Here is a 27,982-nt window from a genome sequence, read left to right as displayed (position 1 = left end):
CTACATTGCTTTTCCATAGACCTTAAAAGAAAAGCTCCAAAGTAAATTAAGGACACTTGAAAAATAAATTCACTGCATGAGGCGATTGGCCTGTACAGGAGTCCTCGTGTGCTTTCAGACGCAGAGGACGCGCGGTGCCGATTTGCTCAGGCTGCCTGGAGGCTCAAACAACAAAATTAGGATTTCCCCGAGATCCAAACCGCGGGAGCAGCGGATGAGCCCGGTCCGCTCCCCTGGGGCGGGCAGCAGCGGGACAAGGAGCTCGGGACAAGGGGCTCAGGACAAGGGGCGCGGGACAAGGGGCTCGGGACAAGGGGCTCGGGACAAGGGGCTCGGGACAAGGGGCTCGGGACAAGGGATGCGGGACAAGGGGCTCGGGACAAGGGGCTCAGGACAAGGGATGCGGGACAAGGGGCTCGGGACAAGGGGTTCGGGACAAGGGATGCGGGACAAGGGGCTCGGGACAAGGGGCGCGGGATAAGGGGCTCGGGACAAGGGGCTCGGGACAAGGGATGCGGGACAAGGGGCTCGGGACAAGGGGCTCGGGACAAGGGGCGCGGGACAAGGGGCTCGGGACAAGGGATGCGGGACAAGGGGCTCAGGACAAGGGATGCGGGACAAGGGACGCGGGACAAGGGGCGCGGGACAAGGGGCTCGGGACAAGGGGCTCGGGACAAGGGACGCGGGACAAGGGGCGCGGGACAAGGGGCTCGGGACAAGGGGCTCGGGACAAGGGATGCGGGACAAGGGATGCGGGACAAGGGATGCGGGACAAGGGCCGCGCCTCGGCGGCCGCAGCATCGCCGCCCGCGGCGGCTCCGGGCGGCTTGCGGGGGCTCGGGAATCCAGCGGGGGTCAGGAATCCAGCGGGGGCTCGGGAATCCGGCGAGGGATCGGGAATCCGGCGAGGGATCGGGAATCCAGCGGGGGCTCGGGAATCCAGCGGCGGCTCGGGAATCCGGCGAGGGATCGGGAATCCAGCCGGGGTCGGGAATCCAGCCGGGCTCGGGAATCCAGCGGCGGCTCGGGATTCCAGCCGGGCTCGGGAATCCAGCCGGGGTCGGGAATCCAGCCGGGGTCGGGAATCCAGCCGGGGTCAGGAATCCAGCCGGGCTCGGGATTCCAGCGGCCATGCGGCAGCGCCCCGAGCCCGCCCGGAGCCGGGCGCTCATCGGAAGGCGGGGGCCAGCCTGGCGCCCAGCTCGCTGGTCACCGCCGTGCCCAGCTCGGCGGGGAGCGGCAGCGGCGGCGGCCCCGGGGGCACGGGCGGGCCCCGGGCCGGCAGCTCCGAGTACCGGCGGGGCAGCACCAGCGCTGGCCAGGGCTCCTGCGGCCAGCCCGAGGGCACCGGGCGCGCCGGCCGCGGCCACAGAGCGGCGGAGCCCGGGCGGATCTCGGGGAGCTGCGGGGGCTCGGCGGGGCCCGGCGGGGTCCCGGAGCCAGAGGGGGTCTCGGAGGGCGGCGGGGGCGATGCGGACGGGCGGCGGCGGCGGCGGCGGCGGTAATTCCCCCCCGGGAACATGTCCGGGAAAGCGGGGTCCAGCGCCCACTCGCCGGCGCGGCCCTGGCGGCACGGCAGCCGTCGGAAGCAGCGGTTGAGGCTGAGGTTGTGGCGGACGCTGTTCTGCCACTGCCCGCCGGAGCCGCGGTAGAAGGGGAAGCGCTCCGCGATGTAGGCGTAGATGCCGCTCAGGGACAGCCGCTGCCCGGGGCTGGCCCGGATGGCCATGGTGATCAGCGCCACGAACGAGTAGGGAGGCCGCTGCTGCCGCCCCGCCGTGCCCGGCCCGGTGCCCCGCTCGGTGATGGGCTCGGTGATGCGCTCGGTGCCCGGCCCGGTGCCCGGCCCGGTGATGCGCTCGGTGATGCGCTCGGTGCCCGGCCCGGTGATGCATTCGGTGATGCACTCGGTGCCCGGCCCGGTACCCGGCTCGGTGCCCCGCTCGGTGATGCGCTCGGTGCCCGGCCCGGTGCCCCGCTCGGTGATGGGCTCGGTGATGCGCTCGGTGCCCGGCCCGGTGCCCTGCTCGGTGCCCGGCCCGGTGATGCACTCGGTGCCCGGCCCGGTGCCCGGCCCGGTGCCCTGCTCGGTGCCCGGCCCGGTGATGCACTCGGTGCCCGGCCCGGTGCCCGGCCCGGTGATGCGCTCGGTGATGCGCTCGGTGCCCGGCCCGGTGCCCGGCCCGGTGATGCGCTCGGTGATGCGCTCGGTGCCCGGCCCGGTGATGCATTCGGTGATGCACTCGGTGCCCGGCCCGGTACCCGGCTCGGTGCCCCGCTCGGTGATGCGCTCGGTGCCTGGCCCGGTGCCCCGCTCGGTGATGGGCTCGGTGATGCGCTCGGTGCCCGGCCCGGTGCCCTGCTCGGTGCCCGGCCCGGTGATGCACTCGGTGCCCGGCCCGGTGCCCGGCCCGGTGCCCTGCTCGGTGCCCGGCCCGGTGATGCACTCGGTGCCCGGCCCGGTGCCCGGCCCGGTGCCCCGCTCGGTGATGCGCTCGGTGCCCCGCTCGGTGATGCGCTCGGTGCCCGTCTCGGTGCCCGGCCCGGTGCCCACTGCCTGCCGCTCGCCGGGGTCGGTCTCGGCCATGGCCCCGCGCTCCGCTCGCCCCAGCCCCGCGGGCCCTTCTAAACCCTCTCCCCGCCGCCCTTCCACCCCCGGCCCGGCCCAGCCTGGTCAGTTCGGGGTCGCCGCCGGGTCAGGAGGGGCCGGGGTCGGGCTGCGGGCACAGGTCGGGGCGAAGCTCGGTCCCTGCGAGCAAAGCCGGCGGAATCCCATCGTCTCCCGGCCGCGGGCTCAGCCGCACGCCCGCCACGCCCAGGGGCAAACACAGCCCTGTGCCCGCACCCATCGCCCCGGCGCGCCGGGATCCGGCCCGGGGCCACTCGCGGTCCTGTCGGTACCGGAGCTGATGGAGAAGCTGCTCTGCTGCAGCACCGTGGATTCTACCAATGTCGCACCTGTGCAAGCACCCCAAGTCATTAAATCCTTCAAAATACACCTGTGTGTACAGAATGAGGAGTGAGCTGTTGCCAGTCATTTAATTAAAATACATCCTCCTTTAAAAAAATGTTGATTTATCAGTTTATGCTGCCTCCTCCTAATTTACCTTACAAAATAAAAATATAAATTAAGGACTATACAATAATACATAAACACTCTGTCATGACTTCACAAAGAAAAAAAACCACTGAAGTGCCCAATGAACACAGAAGAATGGTGTGCATATAACTGGACCACGCACACTAAGGTGAAAACTTATCCGGTTTTATTTTTTAAAGAAAAATATTCCTCTTTAAACACGAAGCATGAACTAAAAACCTCCGAGGAACAGCTTCTCCTTCCTTGGAGCATGTTTAACTAAACTGTACAGTGATACAGCTCCCCAAAGTACACACACATAACATACAGTCTTTCTTTCACAGGAAATAAGGTTTAGGACTTGAAGTTGTCCTCCTCACCCTCTCTAGTTACCCATTCAGTCAAAAAATACTCTGTACCTTACTCCCAGCCCAGAACACAGTGATGGTAATTTCTGGATGCAACATATATTATTAAAAAAAAAAAAAGTATGGGCCAAATAGGCCCATTCTAGCCTTTTAACAAATGTCTGTGAGAGAAGTTAAGACCATCATTATTTCCAGGAATGGTGCTTGGAAGAAAAATATAGCAGCATCCACAGGCAACAGAAGCCCTTCAGTCCAGCTGCCCTGTTACAAGGAACCCAGCCAGTTCAGCAGGGATTTACAGATTTTACAGATGTTCCCAGCACCCAGGAAGAGGGAGCGGGAATCAAACATTCACAGGCCTCATCTGTTGCTTGAACAAATAGGCTAAAATTCAGTGAATCTGGCCTACATATGCCAGCAATGAGTTTTTTTTCTCCCCAGTGACCAATTTAATGTCTAAGGTTTTATGTAAAAAGGTATGGTAATCTTCAGAAACCAGCAACTTGTTCTACCCACTCCCTCTATCCCATCAAATAGATATGTGCACAATATTTGTCACATCTGCCTAACTCCCCAGACTGTGGAACTGGAACCAGACTCCAAAATACAAATTCTTTCTAATTCAGAACAGCAAAATCATCTAAAGTATCTGCAAGGTCTCAGAACATGCCTAACAAGCCCATAGCCAAAGAAAAAGTACCTGGACATTATCAATGGAAAGTAGGAAATGGAAAAGGTCTGGAAATAAAGCTCACTTGACCTCATCATTAATTGTTGGTATTATTAAGTCATGTTCAGATCTTTATCAGGCCATTTTGTAAAGATCTTTCCCACTCCATACACTCCAACAGTTTTTACAGTAGGAAAAGTATTAGAAAAATAAAATCTCCCCTCTGAACAACACTGTATGAAGATCAACATCATCAGTCACAGATATTTTTACAGGGGGACCAGATAAACTTCTGCTTCCTCCAAACCAGCTTTGTACAGAAAAGAGCAGCAAGATAGACACAGTATCTACGAGCTAGATTAAGGCCAACAATATACAGACAAACATGGGCTCAGATCTTCTGAAATGAAGAAACCTTGCAAATGTTTTTGTACATCTGCACGCACACACACACACACACACACACACACACACACACTCACGCTCGTGTGTTCCTCAAGGAAAGGCTTCACAACAATGAGAGCACCACGGGAGAGTTCTAGCACCAAATGAAAAGCTTCCCAATTCCCAAAGTCTCTCTATTGCTTTGGACAAGGTCACCAAACCCCCTTCCAAGAACAGTTTGAGTGAGCAGCCACAGAAGTGCAGTGACAGGTTAGTGTTCTCGTTCTGGAACGCGGGTGGGAAGAGATGGAGATGCTGCAGCTCCTGGCTGGCTGGAGAGGAGGAGAAGGTTGGTATTGCAATCTGGTCGAGTGTGGTGGTGAAACTCAGCGCAGGCTGGCAGGTGAAAGAGGGAGGTTTGCATACATGGAGTCACAGTGCACATCTGCTGGGTGATGGAGACAAGCAAAGCCACGGCATTTTCTGGCAGCTCGTCTCTCTGTGTAGGAGGCCTCCAGGTGGGACAAGGATCACACATGGCACCAGAACATCATGAAACCCAGAGAGCAGAGGCCTAAAGAGAAGCTTGGCAGCTGCTCTGCCATCATCCTGCCTGTACACATGCTCGGGTGAGCGTGCAAAGTCTATAAAAGGGACAAAAATCTCTTCACAACGAGGTTATGGGTCCGGTTTGGCTACAAGGGACAATTCATGCAAGTTACAATAGAATTCATCAGTCTGCAGCATATCTTTGTGCTGCAGGTCTCTCCTGGCTCTGCGCCTTGGTCCAGGAGGTGCTGGCAGTGCAGCCCTTCACTGCTGCCCGAGGAGGCCGAGGGAGATGCAGCCAGCAGTGACCTTTCCTCAGCCCCTGGCTCAGCACGAGCGTGAGCAGCCCCGGCCTCCCCTGCGAGCCACAGAGGGACCAGGCTCACCCACAGGCAGGGTGGGAGCAGCAGCTGGAAGTGGGCAGCTCAAAGCATGCAGGGGGATTTGGAAAACACAAAGACACTCAGGTTTTCAGTGCTTGAATCGGCAGCAAAGCCCCGTTTATGCTGTCACATGCAGCTGATCAGAACCTGGCCAGGGCTCCCATGCTCTAAGTGAGGCTGGGTAGGAGCTCAACTAAAACGTGCAACAAAGAAAACAAAGTGAAAGGAGAGTGATCATCACTGCGAGCTGTGGCTCCATGCTCAGCAGCAGATACACTTTGCTCTGTGCACATGCAAGAACACAAGAGAGGAACAGCAGCAGACTGAAAGGGAGGGAAAGACACCAATCACCAATTGAGGATGGAAATCACCAATTCAGGTTGCAAACACAGGGCAGTGGGGCAGGGGGGTGAAATTTGAGGTAAAGGAGCACAAAGGAAGAGACAACAGAAAACCTCTTAATACATTTGAGTCCTGTTTCAGGAAATACACAGCTAATGCAAGTCAACTCTCTTCTCACCAGGTATTTTTAACACATTGGTGAATCTTCTCTCTGCACTTGGTTTTTGAGAACCAAAACATCAAGATTTTTTTCCCTAAGATGCATTAAATGACTCTGAGTGTTCAGCACAATATTCTAAATGGCCCATGAATTCTAAGCAATGCTGAAGACCTACCCAAAATCCAGAAATACCCAAACTACAAACTGCTTTTGAAAATCTACTACTTTCCTCGGGCTAGAAAAGAAGAATCTATCCAGAAGGCTGAACTGTCCAGAAGCAGGTTTGGCATTTCCCACTGAGAGCACCTGTGCATTTTACTAGTAAGAAATATTTTAAACAGTTACTCAGCAAATCCCAACGTCAGACTGAGGTGTTAGGTTTCTGGGTAGATGTATACAATCAGACAGCTCCTCACCCACCTCTAACAGAACAGATTTGTGCGATTTACAGCAAGAACAGGCTCTGCCACTCAATGCTTCAGTGAGAACTCCAGCAGAGCTGTGAGCTGAGGCCCTTCGACTGTGGTGCAAAGCACACCAGGATCCTTTCTTTTTACCCACTTTAGAGTAGCACAGTTCATGCCTCCTGGGCAAAGCAAGGCTTGGGCTTCCAGGTTCTGCTGCAGCCAACACAGGTGTCTGTCTGGGGGCTGTGCAGCCCTGCAGCCACAGAGAGGGCTGGACACAGGCACACACTGCGGGCTGAGAACCAGCATGGCCAGGATGGAACTGGTAAAAGTGGCCTCAGGGCCAGGTCCAGCTGGAAGCACAAGGACATCTAAGATGCAAGAACATGACAGAGCAGCCAAGGTCACCCATGTGCTTAGGCAAGCTTAAGGCAACTAAAGAAAGTTCACTGACAATTTAGAGGAGAATGCCAGAGAGAAGAGAGAAGAGGAACCACTGAGCAGAGCCTGGGGGTGCTGTTACAGTTGCCAAAGCCCAGCACCAGCTACTAAGCCATCCCTCTTCTTCAGCTCATTTGTTCTAATTCTCCCCATTTTACCAGCACCATCAGCACGAGGTCAGTATGTCAAAAAGAAGAGCATGGGGTAGGTTCCTAAAAATGCAGCTCACACATTTTCAGGTGTCTCAGTTCAGTTCTTTTGAAAGAAAGTGTGTGGGCCATTGGAGTGGCCTCCTGCTTTGAGCTGGAGCTGGGAATTCTGCCTGCCATCTCCAGGAACAGTCCTGGGATATGTTCTACCTGGAAGTGATGGCAGCAGCTGCCCAGGTTCCTTCTCATGCCAGCTGAGTGTACAGTAGCTTTTTGATGAACAGCATGCACCGGTGGCGTGGCCTTGGCCGTGAAGCCGTGGTGGAGTTGTTGGTGTCTCCTCAGGACCAGGTGGAACCAGAGAGACAGGGAGTGTTGGCACAAGTCAGCGCAGGCTCCTGTAGACGTAGGCTGATGTGAAGACAGCGTTGAGGGTCAGGCTCACGGCCAGCAGGCCCCGGAGAGCAGAGGTACCAAAGCGACCTTGGCAGAACACAGAGGAGAAAAGGGAATTGTAGAAAGAGGTGTTAAAGAACTGATAAGTAAAAGTGAACATATGTTGTACTGTTTCTCTCTGGCCAGTGTTTCAGCACAAGCAGAAATTGCTGAAGCACTTTTTCTTTCAGGAAAGACTCCATTGCTCTCTTTTGGCTCTATTGTAGTCTTATCTGATGCTGTTGACACCTGTATCCCCACCCTTCTTCTTCTGTCTCAGTTTAGCACTTTGACAGTGTTCTTCAGACAGTCCAAAGAACAGGAAAAGCCTTGTTAAGATCTTAGAATAGCGGGCTGAAGGTCCATTTAGCATCTACTTACTTGGTTTCCAGGAAAGATCTCAGCTCTCCTCACAGAAATGCTCACAGGTGCACAAAGCAGTCACCAGACTTGTACTCACCTCTCCAGCCTGCCAAATCATCCCCTTTGGTAGTTGTGTCTACCACACAGGTAGATGAGTGCGATGAGTGATCCTCCTTTTTGATGGAATTATCACTGCAAATACTCCCCCCTTCCACAGCAGATCTCATATCTGCAAGGAGAGAAAGACAGGAAAATTCACGCCCTGGGTTTCTCCTGAAGGTTCCCCATCCACTGTGGCCGGGGCTCGCCGGGAGCGCGGCGCTGCCGTACCAGGCACGCCGAGGCTCTTGCTGGGGCAGCCGGGCAGCTCGGGGGCACAGGCGTTGCTGTCGGAGTGGGTTTGCTCCTCGGAGCCGCCCGGGCTGAGCAGGGCCTCGCTCTGAGGGAACAGCAGCAGCTTCTGGCCCTGCAGGTTGAGGCGCGCGGGGCTGATGAGCGGCCGGCGGACGCGCAGCGACCCCGAGCTGGAGGTGACCGAGCCGGCCACCGACGGCGCCGGGGACGGCAGGCGGGACGGGGCACGGCTGCCCGCCGGCAGCCAGAAGGGATCTGCAACACAAACAGCCCACGGACAGCCCCCGGGTTAGCATCCCCTGCAGCAGGCACGGCTCTCTTTAACTCAGCTTAGGCTCTTTAACTCTCTCGTAGTACTACAAGGAAAAGGAATGGCAGTTGCACGTGTCCACCAATGTACCTTGTACTGAAATTATTTATTAGAGTCCCCACACTGCAAAACACAGAGAAATTCCGTAAGTGCTTTAGTACACTCAGGAATGACTCAGGAATCAAGGTATCAGGAGCCTGGTGAGCTTTGTCTTTGCTCAGCTGTGCCCATCCAGGAGAGCCTGCACAGTGCATTTTGCATTTTGAATTGTCCTGGCACGTCCCCCAGAGCTGCAGGGCTGTGACTGCCTCTGCAGCAGCACAAACTGACCTGTCTGGGCCAGAAGGGCAACAGACAGGTCACGGAGCAGCCAAACTAGCAGCACCCTGCTGGGAAAGCTACAAAGGAGCTGCCCTGGGAGCAGCTGAATATCCTGTCCCACTCTGCTCTAATCAGCCAAGGGCTTCTTGTTTTGTCTCTCAGTGATGTCACTGCGAGCTCTCCCAGGGAGAACATCCAACACACACAGCACTGATTTCAACGCCTCCCCACTTCTAGCAGGGACTCTCCCTGTAGCATTTCTAGAAGCAAATTGGACATTTTCACTGGAATGTGAGTGGGGAGGAAAGAATTCAAGCAGACCACGAGTTTCAACCCACTCAGTGCAAATCCTGTTGCTCTGGAAGGCCTGGAGCAGTACCTGATATTGGGAATTCCTTGGACTGGGATGACTGCGAGGCCGGCCGGCTTCCACTGAACAAGTAGCCAGAATCTAAAATCAGAAATGAAACCATTTGAACCCAGCTGGTTCAGCTGCTGCCAAACCCCAAACCCAAATGCTGCATACTCCTCTGTGCCACAGGAGCAGGACTGTAATGTGTGGATCCAGCCCCAATCCCTCTGACAGCCTGGACACTCACCTGGATCCCTCCCAGCCCATTTCCTCCTGCAGCACTGCAGGGCTGCTCCCTCTGACAACCTGGACACTCACTTGGATCCCTCCCAGCCCACTTCCTCCTGCAGCACTGCAGCCCTGCTCCTTCTGACATCCCCTGCACTCTCCTGGAACCCTCCCAGCCCATTTCCTCCTGCAGCACTGCAGCCCTGCTCCTTCTGACATCCCCTGCACTCTCCTGGATCCCTCCCAGCCCATTTCCTCCTGCAGCACTGCAGCCCTGCTCCTTCTGACATCCCCTGCACTCTCCTGGAACCCTCCCAGCCCATTTCCTCCTGCAGCACTACAGCTCTGCTCCCTCTGACAGCCTGGACACTCTCCTGGATCCCTCCCAGCCCATTTCCTCCTGCAGCACTGCAGGGCTGCTCCCTCTGCACCCACCTGCCCGGGCCAGCGAGGGGATGGTGCCCAGCGAGAGCGCCCTGTTGAGACGGCCGGGAAGAGAGGACGAGGCAGTTCTGCGTGGGGACCTGAAGAGCTGCTGGTTTGTCAGGTGGAGGATACTGGGTGGTGTTGGGACAAACAGAGACGTGGCAGGTGAAGGGAAGGCTGTGCCAGGGCTGCTGGGAAAGACAGTCATGGAGTCCCCAGAGAGGAACCTGTGAAGGACACGCATGACAGACACTTAGCAACAAGAAATCCCAGCACCTGCCTCTCTCCTGCTTGCAGGAACACCTGCTTTGGTACCAGGTTTGCACCAACTTTTCAGTGCAGGAGTGCTGAAGAGTTTACAGGAATGTTGCTACACTTTGGGAAAAGAACTGCTCAACCTTACTTAAATTACTGTGCACCAACCTGTCCTAAAATACAGGGTGGAAAAGAGGGTAGAACAGTTTAGGAATGCCAGTGAAAATACCCTGGATGAGAAAATTACCCAGAGAATGCTTTAAGAAGTCCAGATGTTAAAATACAGGAATTTTGTATTCTTTTGGACAATTTAATGAAAATACATGAAAGAAAGTCTAGAATATGAACCAGAATCTCTGTTCCTCTGTAAGATTTTTTTTACTTAGAAACAGGTAATAGAACTGTCAAATAAATCATGATGAAGAACTGAGTATGAAGTGCACACGTTTTTAAAAGGAGGTATCTGACTTTGCAGATACAATTTAGCAGATACAATATTTGGAGCCTTAATCTCACTTGGAATGGAAACAGAGACAGATGAGAGCAGCAACATGGTTACATGGCTTTTCTTCTGTCCAAGGAAAGCCAGGAGGAAATCAGAGGGTGAAGAAAATCTTAGCCTTGCACTGTGGGGTGCTTTCTGCACGTGTCATTCTGTCCTGGGGATAAAAGAGTTGGTGCAGCAATATTATGCCATGCTAACTCCAGAGTGAAGATTACAATTTAAAGTATCTTATAAATGAGTTATCTGCTAGTAGGAGGCAGCCAGCACCAATCCTGACCAGCTCAGTGAGGCTGAACACGTGAGCCAAGCAGGGTGCTGGTGCAGGACATGCCTCTAAAGCAGCCAGGGATGTTCTGGCCTTGCAGCCCCAGTGGCCCAAGCTCTCAGGCTCCAGAGGATCTGCCTTTAAAGGGGGTCCTGCTCTGGGGAGCCCTTCAGAGCATCCCACACACACAGATGGGTGTGCCCAGCTCAGCTTTGTAAGAGGAAATGAATGGGAAGGGGAATTAGAAGTGCAGCCAGGACTGATATGAATCAAAGGAGAAAGAGTGATACCTACCCCTCACTGTGCCATGGCTGTGGAGGGCCAAACCAGAGCATCACCTGTGAGCAACTTGGCTCTTTTGTCCTAACTTTGCACCTTCTGTGTCTTTGGGCTAAAGGATCCAACTTTACACAGCTCCTTGCTGCAGCAGAAAACAGCTTAACTGGTTTATTGGCTTTTGGAAGTCTTTCATTTAATGGGCTGGGAGATATTACAGTAATTTATCACTCATAACCACAGTCCTGGGACTGTAACTGTTTTGGATCAGGCTTCCATGGGCTCTGCTGCTCAACAGCCCCACTGCTCAACCTCACCCAGTTAGTGCAGCCAGAGCCTCAGGGCAGTGAAGAATGGTCTTGAACCATCCAGAAAAGGGATTTTTCTGATTAGCAAAGAGGAGCTAAGATATTCAAGTATAGCTTATTAATGCCTTAGGACTGAATTCTGACCAAAATGTGTCCTAAACTTTGATCTGTTCTGAACAAATTCCTGCTAAGTGTGCAAAATCCTGTTCCTGTTCTCTGCACTCTTTAGTGTTTGCCACTGCCATGTCAAGAGGGCTCGATGCTGCTAAAGCTCTCATGGGAATGAGCTTCATGCCTGAGAATGGGTAGCTGAACTAAAACTTCTTCCAGAAGCAGATAAAAAAAAGGTGAGGAGATCAAGAGGATCATGAGGCAGGAAGCAACCACATCACAGCCCCAGGATGGAGCACTGCAGCTGTGCCTTTGCTCCAAGCCATCTGTCACATGGTAATAGTGGCTCTGGCAACAGTAAAAAAAAGCAACATAAAAAAAAGAAGGAAAAAAAAAGGCTCTGGAGTCAGATAGTTTGTGGAAATAGTCGAGGCCCGGAAGCCGTTTATTTCAGAATTTGATATTGTGAACATCAAAAGTTGGGTATCTTAATTAGTGTTTACAATGATCACAATGTTACTAGACAGTTGGGCACAACTCTGCTACACAGATACTTTAAAAATAAATAAATAGATAAAGAAAGGTATTACATGGTCTGGGACTGTACACGGTCCTGAAGAAACACGTCCTGCCAGGAGAGCCTCCCCTCCTCTGTCCCAACAGCTCCCTGTTATTCACACAGCACCACACGTGTGTGCCTGCTTAATTCACATTTTACCAGAGGTGCTGCATCATCCCTGGGACAGAGAGGGACAAGGGAGGGCACGGGGCAGGCCAGGCTGCAGAGGGCCCCACTCCTCTGTCAGGTTATTCAGCCCATGAGGAAAGAAGGTGAGGTGCAGTCACAGGCAGGAGCTTGGGGGCCGTGCCCAGCTTCACCTGCCCTGGCAGCTGGAGCTGTGTCAGCCAGGGGGTGAGATATTTCCTCTGGACTCAGTGTCCCCTGGGAACTGAGCTGCCCATGTACAGCAGGCACCTCCAGGTCCCTGCCACCCAGGAACAGGTTAACCCTGTGTGCCCTGACACTGCCCTGCCCTGCTGCACCTCCTCACTCAGGGCCACAGCCTGTGCCTCCTGTCAAACTCAGAACCACGAGTGAAGAGCAGTACAGGAATAAAAAACAGGCACAAGGACAAGGGAGAGTAGTGCTAAAATGGGCACAGCTCTCAGACATATTAATATTTTGATATGTGGCTTAGAGAGCTAGAAACTTCAGCTGCCAAGAGTAAGAATTCTTGCCTCTTGCCTGTTGTCCTGCTTTGGATGAAAAAGGAGGGTTGAATTAGAGCTGCCACATCCTGCACTAAGACCTTCTAGAGTAGAGATGCTTGTCATCAGCTGTACCTTTCCTCCCCAGCTGGTGGCAGGGAGGTGTGTGTGTACATGCACATCCTACGCCTACACAAATCCAGACTCGCTGGCATGCCAGGAGTGGGCAGGAGCCTCCTCCTGCCTGTACACCAAGAGCTTTGGTCCCAGACGAGGCTTTAGAGGGATGACTTCAGGACTGAGTACTGTCCCTTTCCCTGGAGAGCACCTGCCATGCTCAAAGAGCCAAGTGTCTTTGCAGGTGACAGCACACCTGGAAGGAAATGGCAGGCTGCACGTGACAGCACACGATTTCAACAGCACCTCTGAAAACCATAGCACAGCTCCCTTCACCTTTCATGAGTGCAGTCAGTCTGGAGCAATTAACTGGCTATTAATTATATTAATTTTTATAAGAGCATAAATACTTTGTTCACATTACATCAATACACACTTTCTATAGTATCTAAGCATGATTATTAGCTTCACATAATTTCAGCGCACTTGAGAAATATTCATAAAGCCAAAATAATAAGCCACGACACCATTTTTACATTCCCACGTGTTCTCACCCTTTTGACACACCCAAGCTCACTAGGGCATGCAAAGCATGGATGTAGGAAAGGAGGAGTTGGGAGAAAGGAAAGAACTGGATAGAAATACAGCGTGTTTAGAATGGTGAAGGGTCACAACGGCATCAGTTTGCATGCACTGATGTCACTGAGGGCCTCAGGAAGAAGAGAAGCAGCAGCAGCAGAGATGCTGACTCGGTTGCTACCTCTGGGCTCTCTCTCCCTGCAGAGGCTGCAGTTGCTCAGAAATGTTAGCCCAAGTGTCCCCCTGTGCCCTGCCAGGCTCAGTGGTGGCACAGGAAGGACAGAAGCGCTGGCCTGGCAGACACACGGGCACTGCTGTCCCGTGCTGAAGCCATGTTCCACCAAGCAAAGCAACACAGTGTTGTCCCAAATCTTGTCCAGGGAAAGGCACTTAATGAACCCACATTGGCCCCTTTATAAATCTGGCTCTGCTGGGCACAAGATTTTGAGTTGGCACATCAGCCACAGCCACTCAGAGCCAGAGCCAGGCACCTGGGGATGGAGCAGATTTGATTTTGAGTGACACACAAACCCACTAAACCCCCCAGCACCTCAGCTCTGCTCTGCTGCTGTCATCCCCTGGTCCAGACACATGGCTAGTATGAAAAAGCAGCACCTCAAATTAGGGGCTTTTGGGCTAAAGCCCTCTAATATTGTTAAGATATTCACATGCTCTAGCCTGCATGGCTGAGAAAATCCTCGGGCAACAAAACAGCACCTGGAGACCACCATGTGTTGCTCTGTGGCCTGAAGTAAGAGCCCAGCAAAGGTAAAACAAGAAGCTCAAAGCAGTGACCAAGTGGTTCTGGATGATTTTGTGTCAGCTGTGGCTGTTAGTTGTTACCAAGCCTCTGTTGGCTCTTATCCCACCCAGCAGAAGGAAATGTGTCACAGAAAATAGCACCTCAGCTGCACAGGACAGCACCACTGAGCACCAAAACACACATTTTTTCCTGCTGGGCTCGGTGTGGGGCAAGCAATCATGCAGTTAGATGATGTACCTCAGATATCTACATCTAGATGACATATCTAACTGCTGGGTGAAAAATGCAAAGCACCTTCCATAAAACCTATGGCATGGCAGTGTCTGGGACAGCCTATCTGGCTTTGAAATCAGGTGTGGCAAGAACAGTCTCAGCAAAGGCAGTAGTGGTTTGACTACTTTTTTTCCACAGTCAATGTAGAATACTGCTAACTTACAACTTCTCTGCAGGGCTCGATGTCTGAGACAACTGGGACAGACTGAATGCTGCAGTTTATAAATCAGAACACCTCTGGACAAACCCCACCTTCCTCCTCCTTTCTTCCCTTACCCCTAAAGAGCCATCATCCTCCACCACCAGCAAAAGCAGGTGAGACAAGGAGAAAGGAAGGAGGCTGTCAGCATCAGAGTCTCTAAAACACCAAAAATTCAATTGCTGCAAGTTTGGTTTTGAGGCTCTGAAGTGGTGGTTGCTTTTAGAAGCAGCAGCACAGACATGCTGAGGCACCCAGAAGTGGGGAAAATAAGCTGACACCTGAGCAAAAACAAAAGCTTCTTTGGCATTAAATGAGCCCCACTTCAATATGCACTTTGTTATTCTGTTTCACCTTTGAAATTTTCCCAATTACGAGCACAAAAGTTCTTAAATTGTAAGTTGTGAACAAAGCACCACAGAGATCAGCTGTTCAGCTTGGCCATAAAACAAAGTAGCTTTCTGATGTTCTGACATATAAATTAGTGCAACTAGTAAATATACTTCATTTGTATTAATTTGCATAAAGTGAAGACAAACGGATGTCACTTGCAGTTAACATATCTCCCACATTAAAAGACTTTAAACTCAGTACAGATTTGCACTTGCTGTGCAAACAAAGCTAAAACATTCCTTAACAGGATTATTTAGGCTTCACAGTGTAAATTCTCTCCTTCCCACAGTTCTAGCAACTGCCTGTTCCCAAAATTTAGTGTGCATCCTCCCCATCCCAGCACTGCACAGGGAAAAAGATAACAAGAGAAAAAAACAGGCATGGTAAACCAATATAACATTTAAGAGCAAAATGTCACAAAAGGTGCCTGACCCCAGGGAGCTTGAGGATGAGTCACGTTTAAATAGAAAAAACAAAAGTGCTCCTAAAAAGGGAGGAAAACAGATACTTAGAGGAGATAGCATTCGATAGGAAACAGGACACAGTGAAGCTCAACACAACTTTCAGCTCCTGAAAATAAAACATCTGAAGAGGCTGCCAGCCATCTTAGAAGCTGCCACTGAGAGTTTCCTTACTACTGGGCAAGAGAATTTGGACAGATACTTTTCATTCTTATTAATAAAAGGACATTGCTGACAGAAATCAGGCATGACATTCCCACTGAGTTTGTCAGCTTCTCATAACGCTCCTTTGAGGCTTCTCAGTATATCCTTCAAATATGAGGTTCCTCCCATTCCTTGGACACATCTCACAGGAGAACAGCAAGAGGAATTTCAATCCAAATTGTACAAAGTAAGTGCAGAAGACAATCACGGATAAAAGTATTTTCTTACATGTACTTTATGAGGAGAATTTGGAAGTCCTGAAGCAGGAAGAAGGGAGGAATTAAAAAAAAAGTCCAGATGCCTTATTTCACTTAATGGCCATAACAGCTCAAGGTTTCCCATGCCTGTGAGCTGGAAGACAAATGTTTTGGGTGAGGACATGGGAACGTGGAAGATGGAACCAGACTTTGCAGGTGCTGGATTCCTCTTGTGGGTACATAAAACAACCCTCAGCATCATTCACAAGCACCAGATGGAAGCAGGTTCTGTTAGCCTGGAGGTGGATATTGCAGTTATCTGAAGGCACCAGAAAAAGATTCCAAAGGAGAGCCCAGGTGGGCAGCAGGTCTGTGTGGCCACTTCCTTACTCAGTTACAGGCACACAGCCAGGAGCTGCACCTTCCCATGACTCAGCCTGGCTTTTTGTTAATGAATTTCAGAGCTTTTGGCAGTGCTACCTTTATGCTTTCACAATGAACAGCAGTTTGAGGAACAGTAAGTATGAGCAGCTAGGAAATAGCTTTTGTTTCCTTTAAAAAAGCTCCTCTAATTTCACCAGCATCTGCAGCACCCAGTAGTGTCTGCATTTTTCAGCAGGAGTTGCAGATACTTCACAGTGAGAGCTCCACTCTGATTATTTTATAGCTTATACACTGGAAGATCACTAGACCCAATTAACTTACATCAGACTATTAGGGTGGCGAGTTTCATTGTGCTATTCTGAACAGAAGAAAATAGCAGATGTTCTGTAAAAGTGCTATTTCCTCTTGAAAAACCAAAGTCCATATGAGAAACTCAGTGGAGTGCCTTTCAAACAACAGTGCAGGATAATCAGACTGCTTATCCTAAGAGGCCCCAACAAGTTAATCCTAAAAAACCCCAACAGCTGTAAGTTCCTTCCTCCCCACACAATAATACCCAGCCACCACAGCTTTCGGCAGAGGAGTGCCAGGCACTCAACTCCAAGTCACAATTTCCAGACCCTTTTTTCAGCAGTATTAGCACAATGCCAGACTGCAAAAAGAACCCCTGCAAGTAACCCAAAAAAATCCATCTCTGTTGCCATGCAGTCCCACAGCAGAGCTCCCACCCCTTCCTACAGCACACCCTGCCAATCTGTGCTGCCAGCAATGAACACTGACTGAGCAGTGGTGTACAATGAAAGCATGAGCCTGGCAGTCCCATACTTCTCTCTAAGGCTATAGGAGTGGAGGAACAGAGGCATTTTTATCCAGCTGTGCTTATACACAGATGTTGCTTGGGGAGCAGGTGGGTAAAAAAAACCCAAAGAAAACTGGCATTGAAAGCAACAACCACTGGTAGATCTGAAAATATAGCCTCAAACAGCTGAATACTTTCAGGTATTAAGACACCCTGAGCACCACGGCTTTTTAAAGCACCTTTTTGAATAAATTACTGACGTTTCAGACAAAAGCACTTAAGGACACTTCTCCATTTGAAACAGGAGCCAGGAGAAGGGCAGAGCGAGAGGGTGCAGGTAAGTGATGCTACACAGTGGAAGGCAAGAAGAACCAGGTATGGGCTCTGTGTGGTCCCCTCCTCGCGTGCCTGGGCACCACAGCACGTGTTAACGAGGGCTCCAAATCCAGAGGCAAGTTCCCATCAGTTCCAAATTAAAATGACCAGCACCATTAGGAAAGTGAAGGTGGCCCAGGCCCCATGGTGGATCAGGGCAGAGGGTTCCTCTGTGAGTGGCTAAGGATGGACAGGCAGTGAGAAGAACCAGGAGGACAGGAGGAGCCAGAATCTCTTTGGCTGGAGGAGCAGAATGGGGAGGAGGAGGAGGCTGCATTTATGGAGGAGTTTTGTGAGGCAGCTGCTGGAAGAAGGGGCTTTGGGGAAGCTGGATATTTGTACTGCTGATGTAGGGTGCACAGGAAGGGAGAATGGAGGCAGCACAAGTAGCTTCCATGGCTAGCAGTGGAAATGCTAGCACAGTGGTAAGCAAGGATGGGGAAAAATTATATATATATATACACACACACATATATATAAGTGCATATATAAATATATATATTTTTTAAAAAAGGAAGAAATCTTCACTGCTTATCTAATTTTAAAAAAGAGACACAGAGGAAGGGAAAATAACAAAGAGGAGAGAGAAGCACCAGTCGCAAAGAGTTCACAAGGCTTTTTTCCTCCTTCCCCCAGCGTCACTGCTCTGGCTCTGACCTTCGGGGCCGGAATCTCCGCTGGCCCGTTGACTTCCGCGTGGCCACGGCTGCGGTGAAGCCCACCAGGCAGCACAGGGACGTGGTGCCAAACTTGGCCGTGTCCAGCCAGCTGGGCGTCTCCGTCTTCAGGTAGCGCTCGGCCAAATGCAGGCTCATCACTCCGAACCACAGCACCGAGGCAAAGGCATCGATTCGCCGGAGCCTGCCACGGGACAAGAGCCCAACTTCAGTCACCAGCCAACCACCCCGGCCCTGGCAAGGAGAGGGAAGGTGGGCAGGGTACCCAGGCTGAGCAGGCTCTGCACCGCCGCTGACTACAGCACCTCGTGTGCAGCCCTGCCTGCTGCCGGGCAAGTGTCGGAGCAGATCAGCTCCATTTTCTGCCGGAGCTGCACAGGCAGCTTTTCATTCACAGTAATTTGAGCTTAAATGGAACGAACCGAGGCATGCAGCACTACATGTGCCCTTCTGGAACGTGTTTAGCCCTGGATCACCGAGGCAACACGGGACAAGAGAGCTGCCACTAAAGCAGCTTGAGTGAGACAGAAGCCGAACTCACCTGATGCGCCCCGCCAGGAACACGGCCAGCAGGCAGGTGAAGAGCCCCAGCACAGCCACTGCCATCTGGTGATTCTTGCCGTAGGCCCACGCCGCGCTCAGGTTCTCCAGCAGGTGCCCCGGGAGCAGGTGGAGCAGCTCTGGCCAGCCGTGCCCCGAGCTGCCACTGTCACTGTCACCGTCACTGTCACTGTCACCGCGGGCGCTCGCGCCGGTCCTGTTCCGCACGGGAGCGGGGCCGGAGGGGACAGCAGCAGGGACAGCCGTGCTGAGGGAGAAGGGGTCGCCTGACCCATACCAGGCCATCAGAACCAGGAATGCACAGCTGAGGAAGGCCAGGAACCGCAGAAGTATCACCTGAGCTGGCGTGGTGATGGAAGTGGAAGAGGAGGATGAACACAAATTCTGCAGAGGGAGGGAGAAACACCTTGTCAGAATGAACTGCAGCATGGTTTGGAAACGGTGCTGTATGAAACACTTCCAGACTGTATGGTTTACTGGACTGTTCTGCTCAAGTCCTTCTAAGTCTCTGTACTGGGCTGACACCACATGGGATTATTGTAAAGTAGCAAGGAGCAACTGCAGAGACATGAGCAGAAGCCAAGTTCAGGCAGGGCAGTGAAACAAGGAGAAGGTCATAATTCAGTTCCCATTGTTCTTTTTTTTTCTCCCTTGTACTCTGTAATTTCCTGCACTGCACTCATAAATTGGCTTCCCTACCTCCCTTGCTCTGCCTGTCCCATTATTTTCCTTCCACTCTATTATTACATTAGAGTTACCTTCTGGCAACTATGCTGAATGACACCAGCAAGAGGCAAACCTCAAGCTAACATTACAAGCATCTCTGGCAACTCTCCTGTGCTCTTCTAAACTGCTGCCACGCACCCAAGCTCCCAGGGCTAGAGAGCCCCGGGCTGCTGCCTCCCTCTCCCAGCTGCACAGGCAGGTGCAGTGGCAGAGCTGTGTCCCTGCACTCCCTGATGGGTCCCCACCTACCTGGGTGTAGCTCTTGTCCGTCTCCCGGCGCCTGAAGTGGTGGCTGAGCAGCAGCGCCCGCAGCTGCCGGTTCTGGTGCTTTATGTAATACTCCACAGCAGCCTGGCACGGGCGGCACAGCTTGTAGGTCTGCTCCAGGTGGTGCTTGTACACCTCAATCTCCTCATCGTACTTGCCCTGGAGAGGGAAGAGCAGAGGAAACGTAGGTGAGAAGTGCACGTGCCTCACCGGTTGTCACGTTTGCAAAGGTCACCCCAGTCCCACAGGGCCAGCTCCCTGAAGCAAGCTGCAGGCCAGGCACACAGCCAGCCCCACACAGAGCTGAGCTGAGCCAGCCTCCACGTCCCAGAAGGGACAGCAAAGAAGAGCCCTGGAGAAGGCTGCTGTGGCCCAACATCAGGATGTTGAATTTCCCTGCCCGATTTTGCTGTCTTTGTTGAGATCTCATGATCTCACATAGGTCAGACAAGTGACTAGAATTGCTCTTCTTCTCCTCCAATAAGGGGACACAAAATCCCTGTGGCTCCTTCACTCCAGGCTCATCCCTCCCTGGAACAGCCAGCCCTGCTGTCACTGACACCCTTATCCAAGCACACTGGATAACACAATCCCAGGTTTCTCAGCTGGCACAGGCACTGCAGCCCACTGAATGCTTAAAAAGGGACCAAAGGCTGGCAGTATGTGAGCAACTGGATAGGTCTGGCAAGAGGCAGGGACCAGAAATAAAGCTGAGAAAAGGGCACCAGCCAAAAATATTATCATTAAGCATGATCAAATTTCAATCTGTTCTCCAGGAATCATTCTGATTAAACTCATTATAATTACACAAAGCAGACTGGATTAGGCAAGACAGAGGATGGACATATCACACTATAGCACAGCCTAACCCTAAGGCTTGACCATGGTTAAAAGGCCAAGGAATGTAGCACTAAATTCTCTGCACAAAACTTTAGGGAGCCATAAATCTGCAAAGGAGAAACCCCATTATCCCATCCTCTATGCATATTAAGTAATGGGAAGGCCAAGAAGTTGCTCAGCAGGAAGTCCTGTTGCTCTAAGTGCAAAGTCCCTTTGCCCTCCTAAGCACAGGTGCCCAACCAGGGAAATCATGGCTGCACAGGATTCCTCTCCCACTTCACTTGTAAGTGCAGAGCAGCACAGCCAGGGCCTCAGGAAAACAAAATCTATTAAGGCTTCATGTTAACTAGTGGGTTGTTGTGCCTCTCAGGTCCCATAAACTCAGCCATGGGAAGTACTGGAGTTGTAAGATGATCTCAGAAATGTCTTGAGCTCAAGCTTCAGTTTCCAGTGCTCATCTAGAACAGGGAAACAGTCCAGCTTTGAAGTAGAATTAGGTAAATGTACAACACTAACCACTGAACTTCTCTGCGCTGGAGTGCCACAGAGTGCTTCTGAAGACTGTTGGAACATCATACCACAGCACACTGAAAAACTGCTCTCTCTCCTGCTTGCTAGGCTGCAGCATGGAATAAACAGAGCAGGAATAGCAGATCATGGATGGGAATGCCTTGGACAAACATTCTCAGTGATGGCAGTCCCTAACGAACACTTACCTCCTCCCTTGGTGAGAATGAAGCCAGCTGTTTGATTTTCATGGTTTGATGGTTGTTGCATTTCTTGCAGAGCAGAATTTGGCTGCTCACCCACTGCTGTGGTTTGGTGGGGTCACAGAAAGTTGGACTGCCTGACACAACGTGGTTAAGGTGTTCCATGTACTGGGCAGGGATGGGCTTGTTGTAATCTCCATTCTGACAAAAAGCAGGGGGAAAAGCAAACATTCAATCATAAAATCAAAGCTAGGCTGACAGCAACATTCCCTAAGTTCTGTCAGCAGTTCTGCATTTCATTAGCTCTCACCTATGTAACAAAATAAATAAATAAAGAGACAAAACGCTTCAAATCTTCCCCCCATCTCCACTGTCCTGCACACCTACCACAAGCAGCTGGTGGTGCTGCATTTCAGCTCAAGGCAGGCTTTGCTATTTAACAGAACACAAAAACAGAGGAGAATTGTTCCATACAGTAAAATAAGTATTATTAAGGGATAGGTCGAGGCCTTTTACACTTTTAAAGTAAGAGAGGAACATTTGTCTGGATCTCTCTAGTCAGCACTCCCCAGCACAGTGGATTCTTTCCCCAAGCTGAGGGGCTGAGCTCTCGTGTGCTCAGCACAGAGCTGCCAGCTGCCTGTTCACCTGCACTGCAGCTGTACCATGCTACCTGCGGCCCAGGCTGCCCAGGGCAGGTGCCAGCCTGCCCAGGGTGTGTGCCAGCCTGCCCAGGGTGTGTGCCAGCCTGCCCCATACCTCCTGGAAGCCGTTGTACTGCTCGCAGTTGGGGCAGTCCCAGCAGTTGCGGTTCCCGTAGGGCACCACCGTGTCCTGGTTGCAGAACCAGCAGTTCACTGTCACGTGCGTGGGCTTCTTCCTGGTAGTAAAAGGGTTTTAAAATCATGGGGATTTTGGGTTAAAAGGAAAATTAAGCTTAGTAGACCCTGGGAAAAATAAATACCCTAGGTACATGAAGATTTTATACCTTGCTAGAACTGCACCTATGTAGCCTGTACATGATATATTATATAATTGTTAGATGTGATGATTGTTTAGTAATATAATTGCCATTTAATCATGGTCAGGGGCCTAAGAAAGATCATGAGAAACTCATGTCAATGTATACAATAGAACAATATAAGTTTAATAATTAATATGTAAGTTACATAACAATAGAATATAAAATACGTTCAGCTCGAAAGCCATGTCGGAGTCAGATTCGGGTCTGTACCCCTGATTCCCAGAGCTCTCAATAAAAGCACCTGCATAGAATCATATCCCATGATTCTGTGTGTTCCTGAATGCTGACATTCCTGGGGGGAGAACAAACTTCTCAGGCAGGAGCACTGAGCTCAGCTGATGGAGAGGAGAGCAATGGCTTCCAAAAGTGAAATTCAGGCAAACAGCCAATCTTCCCGCTCCAAATGCTTCATGGTATGACTTGGAGTAGTCCTTTCAGCAATGAAAAGATGGAATTCTAAAGCAGAAATAAATTCTGCCTGACAATCATCCCTCTGTTCTAGTACCATGGACATGCCAGAACTTTAATAACAACCTTGTGATTTACCCACTTCACTGTTTTTCAGGGGCATATTTGGGGGTATGAGCCCTCTCCATAATCAGCAATGCTATTCTATGAGAAAGTGCAGTAGAATTGGTGCTTAATACACAGGATTCCAGGAAAAGGAAGTCAGGATCCACAAGAGCTGCTGCTGACGGTGCTCAGAAACCCAGCAAACGGGCATCCCCTGCTTTTCTGCACTAGGACTGAAGGGATAAAGATTAATGACCTTGATCCATGAGCCCCCTGTTTTCTAAAGCAATCCTGCTAAAACAACAGCCAATACAAACAGCTGTGACATGGCCCCACCAAAACCAGGTTGTGACAGATGTTTGAGCAAAGAACTTCAGCGGCCTGACCCCTGAGCCTGCCTGCTGGAGAAGCTCTGCATTTGTCTCAGAACTCAGTGCAATCCCCAAGAGGAGCTCCCTGGCAGGTCAGGCAGCACAGCAGCTGTCTGGGTTTATCAGGACCAGTCCCAGTCACCCTTCCAAGGTGGGGCAGCTGCCCAGGACTCGCTATGGCAGCTATGCAGACAGATGGACCCAGCTGCCAGCAGCCCAGCTCCAACAGGGAATTCATTAATCTGTGTGGCTCCAGTGCAGCAGCAGAGAGGGCAACAGAGCAGGGGAGCAAATAACAGCAGCCAAAGTGCTCCCAGCTCTAGGGAATGTTCTCTGCTGCTGAAGCATCTGAATGCTACAGAAGTGTTGCCTGGCACCCTGCAACCAAACAGCCAGGTGGGTCTTCTCTCTCAGACATCACCTCTGCAGCTGGATCTCCACAATTAACATTTTTCCCACTCACATTTCCATAGACCATGCCCTGAAACTCGGTTCATAAAACATCAAACCCTCAAGCAATGTCTGAGCCTCCTGTTTAGGCACTAACAATGAGGATATGCTTGAAATGAAGCACTGAAAAGTCAGAATGTACAGAGGATTCCCTGCCAGATGCTGAAAGAAAATGGCTGGAGCTACTAGGATGACAGACTCTCATCTCAAAATAGATGCAAACACCCACACCCCTCTTAAAATGAATATTCCCTGCTCAACTTTCTTCACTGCCAAGGGGGCTCAACTGATCTGACATAAAAATATCACTGTGAAACTAACAGGCAATAAAACCCCCCAAACCAACCCAGAGTTTAAAGCAGACAAATCCAGGTTGATAGTCTGAGTTATCCATGAGCTCCCGCTGTCCAAAAGCCAAGCACATGTCAAAACAGCCAGATGGAGGATGGACAGCAGCACCTGTTGTATCAGCCCAATCTCACTGTCCCAGGTGTAAAAGCTGTGCACATACAACATGTAACTTCAGCCAGCAGCACACAGATCCTGTGGCTCAGGGCACAGCCTGAGCTCCACCCTCTGATGGAATTATTAAAGGTGTAAAAGCTGTGCACATACAACACGTAACTTCAGCCAGCAGCACACAGATCCTGTGGCTCAGGGCACAGCCTGAGCTCCACCCTCTGATGGAATTATTGTCCAGCCTCTGTGGAACCCGCCACAATCCCTTCCTCTGGCACCCAGGAAACAAGACACACCTCCCCTCAGCCTCTACCCACCCCCGGGCTCTAAATTCCAAGACATGACAGAGGTAACAGCACTAATTTCAAGCATGACAGAAAGGGAAAGCACAGGTGAAGAAATGAATAAAGCAGTCATGCTGTAAAGCAAAATGCATCAGTGCCAAACCCTACCTGAGAACGTGCTACTATCATAGAGACCAAATCCTCACTGTCCTCTAGGCCTTTCCATCCTTTCCCAAACAGGATTTCATTTCTCACTCTTGAGGCTCAGGAAGTACTACCAAGGATTAAATAGCAGCACTTCATTTGCAATATAAGCAAAACAAATGGCTAAATCCTGGATTATTTAGGATAAAAGGCAATAATACTTCCTTCTGTGAACCTATAATCTGTTGCCATAGAAATAGGTGCAAAAAATCCCAAATTCCCCATCTGGTGGATGCAGAAGAACAAGGGGAGAAAAAGGTTGTTTAGGTAAGAACATGTAGGTAGGGTGCTAATTTTCTAGTAATTGGGCAGGACTGAGAAAACAAAAACCAAGTTCTGCATTTGGAAAGACTCTTCAAATACAGATTTAACTACTTTGGAGCTATATTTACCTTGACTGGATTCAGGCAGCAGCTGAGGGCAGTGAGCTAAAGCACACGCTGCTTCCAAAGTCAGATTCTGGTATGAGACTGCCAACACAAATCGAGCCTTTACCATGTGCTCAAGCCCTTGCAAATTGAAAGGCAAATCATCCCTGAGGAGTTCATAATCCACCACTGAACTAATCTGAACCAGCTCCACTGGACAGAGAACCTCCCTGCAAACTAAAACCTGAGCAACAAGAAGTGATTGAGTTACTTCAAGCACACTCACAGCTCTCACACACAACTCACACTCAGATCCCACTCACAGCTGAGGTGCTGTGTAACCTGCACACCCAGCCAAGCTCAGAAAATACTCCCAGGCCTGGACAAACTTTTGCAGGTAGAAAATATTTGCTTAAGACAAAATTGAGGGGAAAATACCTGCGGTAAACTCAGTTATGACATCAACACCTAAATGTTTGACATTGCTCAGGTAATCTGACACCCTGCTCCTTTGTGAGAAGCTGCTGGATTCCTTTATTTTGCTCACAAAGATCAGGCTGCAGCTCTGTTGGTCCCATTGACAAACACTGGGTAGCAACTAGTTTGTGTCTGTCATGTAACATGAGGAACCCAGGCTCCTTCCCAGAACTCTTCCCTTCTCATTTAACACACATTTAAGGTCATGCTGAACTCCATGCTTCTAACGGATTGCCAGAACACCAGTTTACCTTGGTAAGTGCTGGTATTAATAAACTGGATTTGTAAATATTTTTATTTACATTTATTCCCCACCCTCTTTAAGTCAGAAGATGTTTACTTTTCTGTAGTCTTGAAAGAGACACTGGTGGATGTGCAGTTCTTCACCAGGTTACCAAGGATTAGAAGAAAATCCCAATTCTCTATTAAAAGTATTTAAAGCAGCAGCCTTCATTCTGGCACAACTGGATTACAAAGCAATTATTCAAATGGCTGTGCCAGCAAATCTGAACAAAAATACACGGGGAAGAGGAGCTGTTTTGCACAGGTCAGTTTTGATCAAGCCACATCTGGTGGCAGTTGGACAGACCAAGAGCTGGCACGGCACTGTTGGCACAGCTGGGTTCAGACTCAGCTCCCTGGCAGGGAAACTCCTGGGTGGCACAGAACAGCTGCCAAACCCCAGGCTGTGCCCATGCCCACCACATGTCAGGAAAGGGGTCTGTCAGGGCAGACCCAACACTAAACCCCATTGTCCAGTGCAAGAAAAACACATCACAGCTGCCCAGATTCCAGCAGGTGAGCTCTAATGTAGATGCATTTACTCAGAAGTAGCAGCTAGAGACAAGGTTTAGGCACAAGACCAGAATTCTAGTACAGTGATGATGTAAGTTACAATGCAGCCTGTCCTCCCCCAAGAGCCACACTTCGTGTCCTCTCAACCAGGAAAAAGGTGCCCAGTGCACTCAGGCAGGGACACCCAGTGACAACCACCCCAGGCTCTGCTGGTATCTGGACATCAAATCTTTTATCTCCTTGATAATCAAAAAGCAAAGGCAGCATCATAGCTATGTCTCATATCACATCTGTGCCCCTTATTAAGCTCTCCTCCTTGATGACTATGGGATTCATTAAACCAAGGGAAAATAAGAAATTCAGAAGTACCAGGATAGTACCGAGAAACACAAACATGTAGCCTCAAAGAATTATCAAGGTCACCTGAAAGAATTTACCGGCAGTCTTCAAGGACTTGGGGAAGAAATGCTTTCAATTCCAGAGACCTTTTGATGAACTTGAGCAAAACAAACCCACTCTCCTCCCTCAAAAGGCATGCTAGCCTCAACTGGGTCAAAGAAATCTTACCTGCTTCACTGGGATTGCTTTAGGCCACTTGGATTTCTTGTCTACCCTAAATATGTCACAGAAAGGCCATGTCTTGTATAGGGACTAATGTCTCTTGATCATCGATATGGTTAAACAAACAGCAAACGCTTTAGAGCAAACCTTAGGCATCGCATTGAGGGTGCAGGAACATGCTTCCCTTGCAAAGCATTAACTTGAAGTGAATCCTGACATAGGGAGCCCCTGGGACTGGCTTGTCTCCAATAGAAGCACTTAACAGATGAGCAGGCTGCAAAGTCTATTGCTGCTACAGAGACTGGAAAGCCTTATATTCCACACATCACTACCTTCCTTCCATTCTATGCTAGATTAGAATCTGTCAAATTGAGCATTTCTCCTTCCACGAGATCTGAATCGTGACATCTCTCCTGACGCTTTCCAAACCTGGTTTTCAATTGCTCTGAATTTGTTCTAAGGTCAGGAGGGCTCTGCGCAATTAAGAAACAAGTAACCAAAGAATTTTGGTCCCTAATCAAAGAAACAAGTAACCAAAGAGTTTTGGTCCCTAATCAAAGAAACAAGTAACCAAGGAATTTTGGTCCCTAATCAATAATTTTGACTTGTATAGACTCTCCCCTAGTAGTGCTAAAAGCGCTGTTATTTTACCAACCTGTTCCCCAGCAATCCATCCTTCAAAGGAGCGGGATCTATCTCCTCTTTCCCTGCCTGAACGCCGCCGGAAGGGAAGCAGGGCGGAGCGGGATGGGCCGGAGCGGTGTGCTCGGGCAGCGCAGCGCGGATGATGCTCCGCGGGGCACACAAAGCCGTTCCCGGCATGGGAAGCACGCTCCCAGCCCTTGTCCCCGGTATTCCCTCGGGGGCCCTGCCCGCAGAGCCGCCCCGGGGCCGGGCCGAGCCGGGAGCGGTGTGCCCGGGCAGCACGGTGCGCTCACCGCTTTGATGATGCTCCGCGGGGCACACGAAGCCGTTCCCGGCATGGCAAGCACGCTCCCAGCCCTTCTCCCCGGTACTCCCGCAGGGCTCTCCGGGAGCGCCGCTCCCACAGCGGGCGGGCCCGGGCCCCGCATGGCGCCTTCGGGCCGCATCCCGCCGAGGCCCGGCCTCCCTCCTCCTCCTCCTCCTCCCTTCCTCCCTCCGTCCTCGCCCCGCTCCCCGGCCGTACCTCCGCGCGATGCGGTAGAGCAGCAGCCCCGCGGCCGCGGCGCAGGCGGCGGCGCCCAGCCCGGCCCCGTCCATGCCCGGTGCCGCCGCGGGCCCGGCGCTGGCGGAGCCGCTTTGTAGGGGCGCGGCCGGCG

At 51.3% G+C, this 27,982-nt stretch overlaps 2 protein-coding genes across 4 annotated transcripts; both read right to left on the bottom strand.

The window, feature by feature from the left end:
* Positions 1-1,046: 1,046 nt before the first annotated feature.
* Positions 1,047-2,587, bottom strand: LOC146765660 (uncharacterized). Its single transcript, XM_085559087.1, has one exon. It carries the CDS (start codon positions 2,585-2,587, stop codon positions 1,169-1,171), a length of 1,419 nt encoding a protein of 472 aa, XP_085415213.1. The 3' UTR covers positions 1,047-1,168.
* Positions 2,588-3,249: 662 nt separating this feature from the next.
* TMEM201 (transmembrane protein 201) lies at positions 3,250-27,982 on the bottom strand. Of its 3 annotated transcripts, none has more exons than XM_077788095.2 (11): positions 27,850-27,982; positions 21,935-22,055; positions 21,182-21,376; positions 19,608-19,784; positions 18,613-19,016; positions 18,052-18,255; positions 9,731-9,948; positions 9,095-9,166; positions 8,061-8,339; positions 7,828-7,959; positions 3,250-7,415 (listed from the first exon to the last, which is right to left on the bottom strand). In XM_077788095.2, exons 1-11 carry the CDS (start codon positions 27,921-27,923, stop codon positions 7,318-7,320), a joined length of 1,974 nt encoding a protein of 657 aa, XP_077644221.1. In that variant the 5' UTR covers positions 27,924-27,982; the 3' UTR covers positions 3,250-7,317. The 3 variants fall into 3 exon arrangements, with proteins under 3 accessions (XP_077644221.1, XP_085414807.1, XP_085414806.1); XM_085558681.1 differs by lacking the exon at positions 27,850-27,982 and adding an exon at positions 27,337-27,728; XM_085558680.1 differs by lacking the exons at positions 8,061-8,339; positions 27,850-27,982 and adding an exon at positions 27,337-27,580.

This window comes from Lonchura striata, chromosome 21 (genome assembly GCF_050655825.1).
Source record: "Lonchura striata isolate lonStrDom1 chromosome 21, ASM5065582v1, whole genome shotgun sequence".
Classification (NCBI taxonomy): domain Eukaryota; kingdom Metazoa; phylum Chordata; class Aves; order Passeriformes; family Estrildidae; genus Lonchura; species Lonchura striata.
Note: the sequence above shows the minus strand (reverse complement) of the source record. Positions and strands in the feature narration are given on the sequence as shown.

Bases quoted from the DNA above. Each gene is read 5' to 3' on its own strand.
- LOC146765660 (XM_085559087.1), bottom strand. From the start codon at position 2,587: ATGGCCGAGACCGACCCCGGCGAGCGGCAGGCAGTGGGCACCGGGCCG.
- TMEM201 (XM_085558681.1), bottom strand. From the start codon at position 27,503: ATGCCGGGAACGGCTTTGTGTGCCCCGCGGAGCATCATCCGCGCTGCG. The intron at 22,056-27,336 runs GTTGGTAAAATA...TTTTACTACCAG, and splicing joins GATGGATTGCTGGGGAACAG to GAAGAAGCCCACGCACGTGA. The intron at 18,256-18,612 runs GTGAGTTCGGCT...GTCCCGTGGCAG, and splicing joins TTCCTGGCGGGGCGCATCAG to GCTCCGGCGAATCGATGCCT.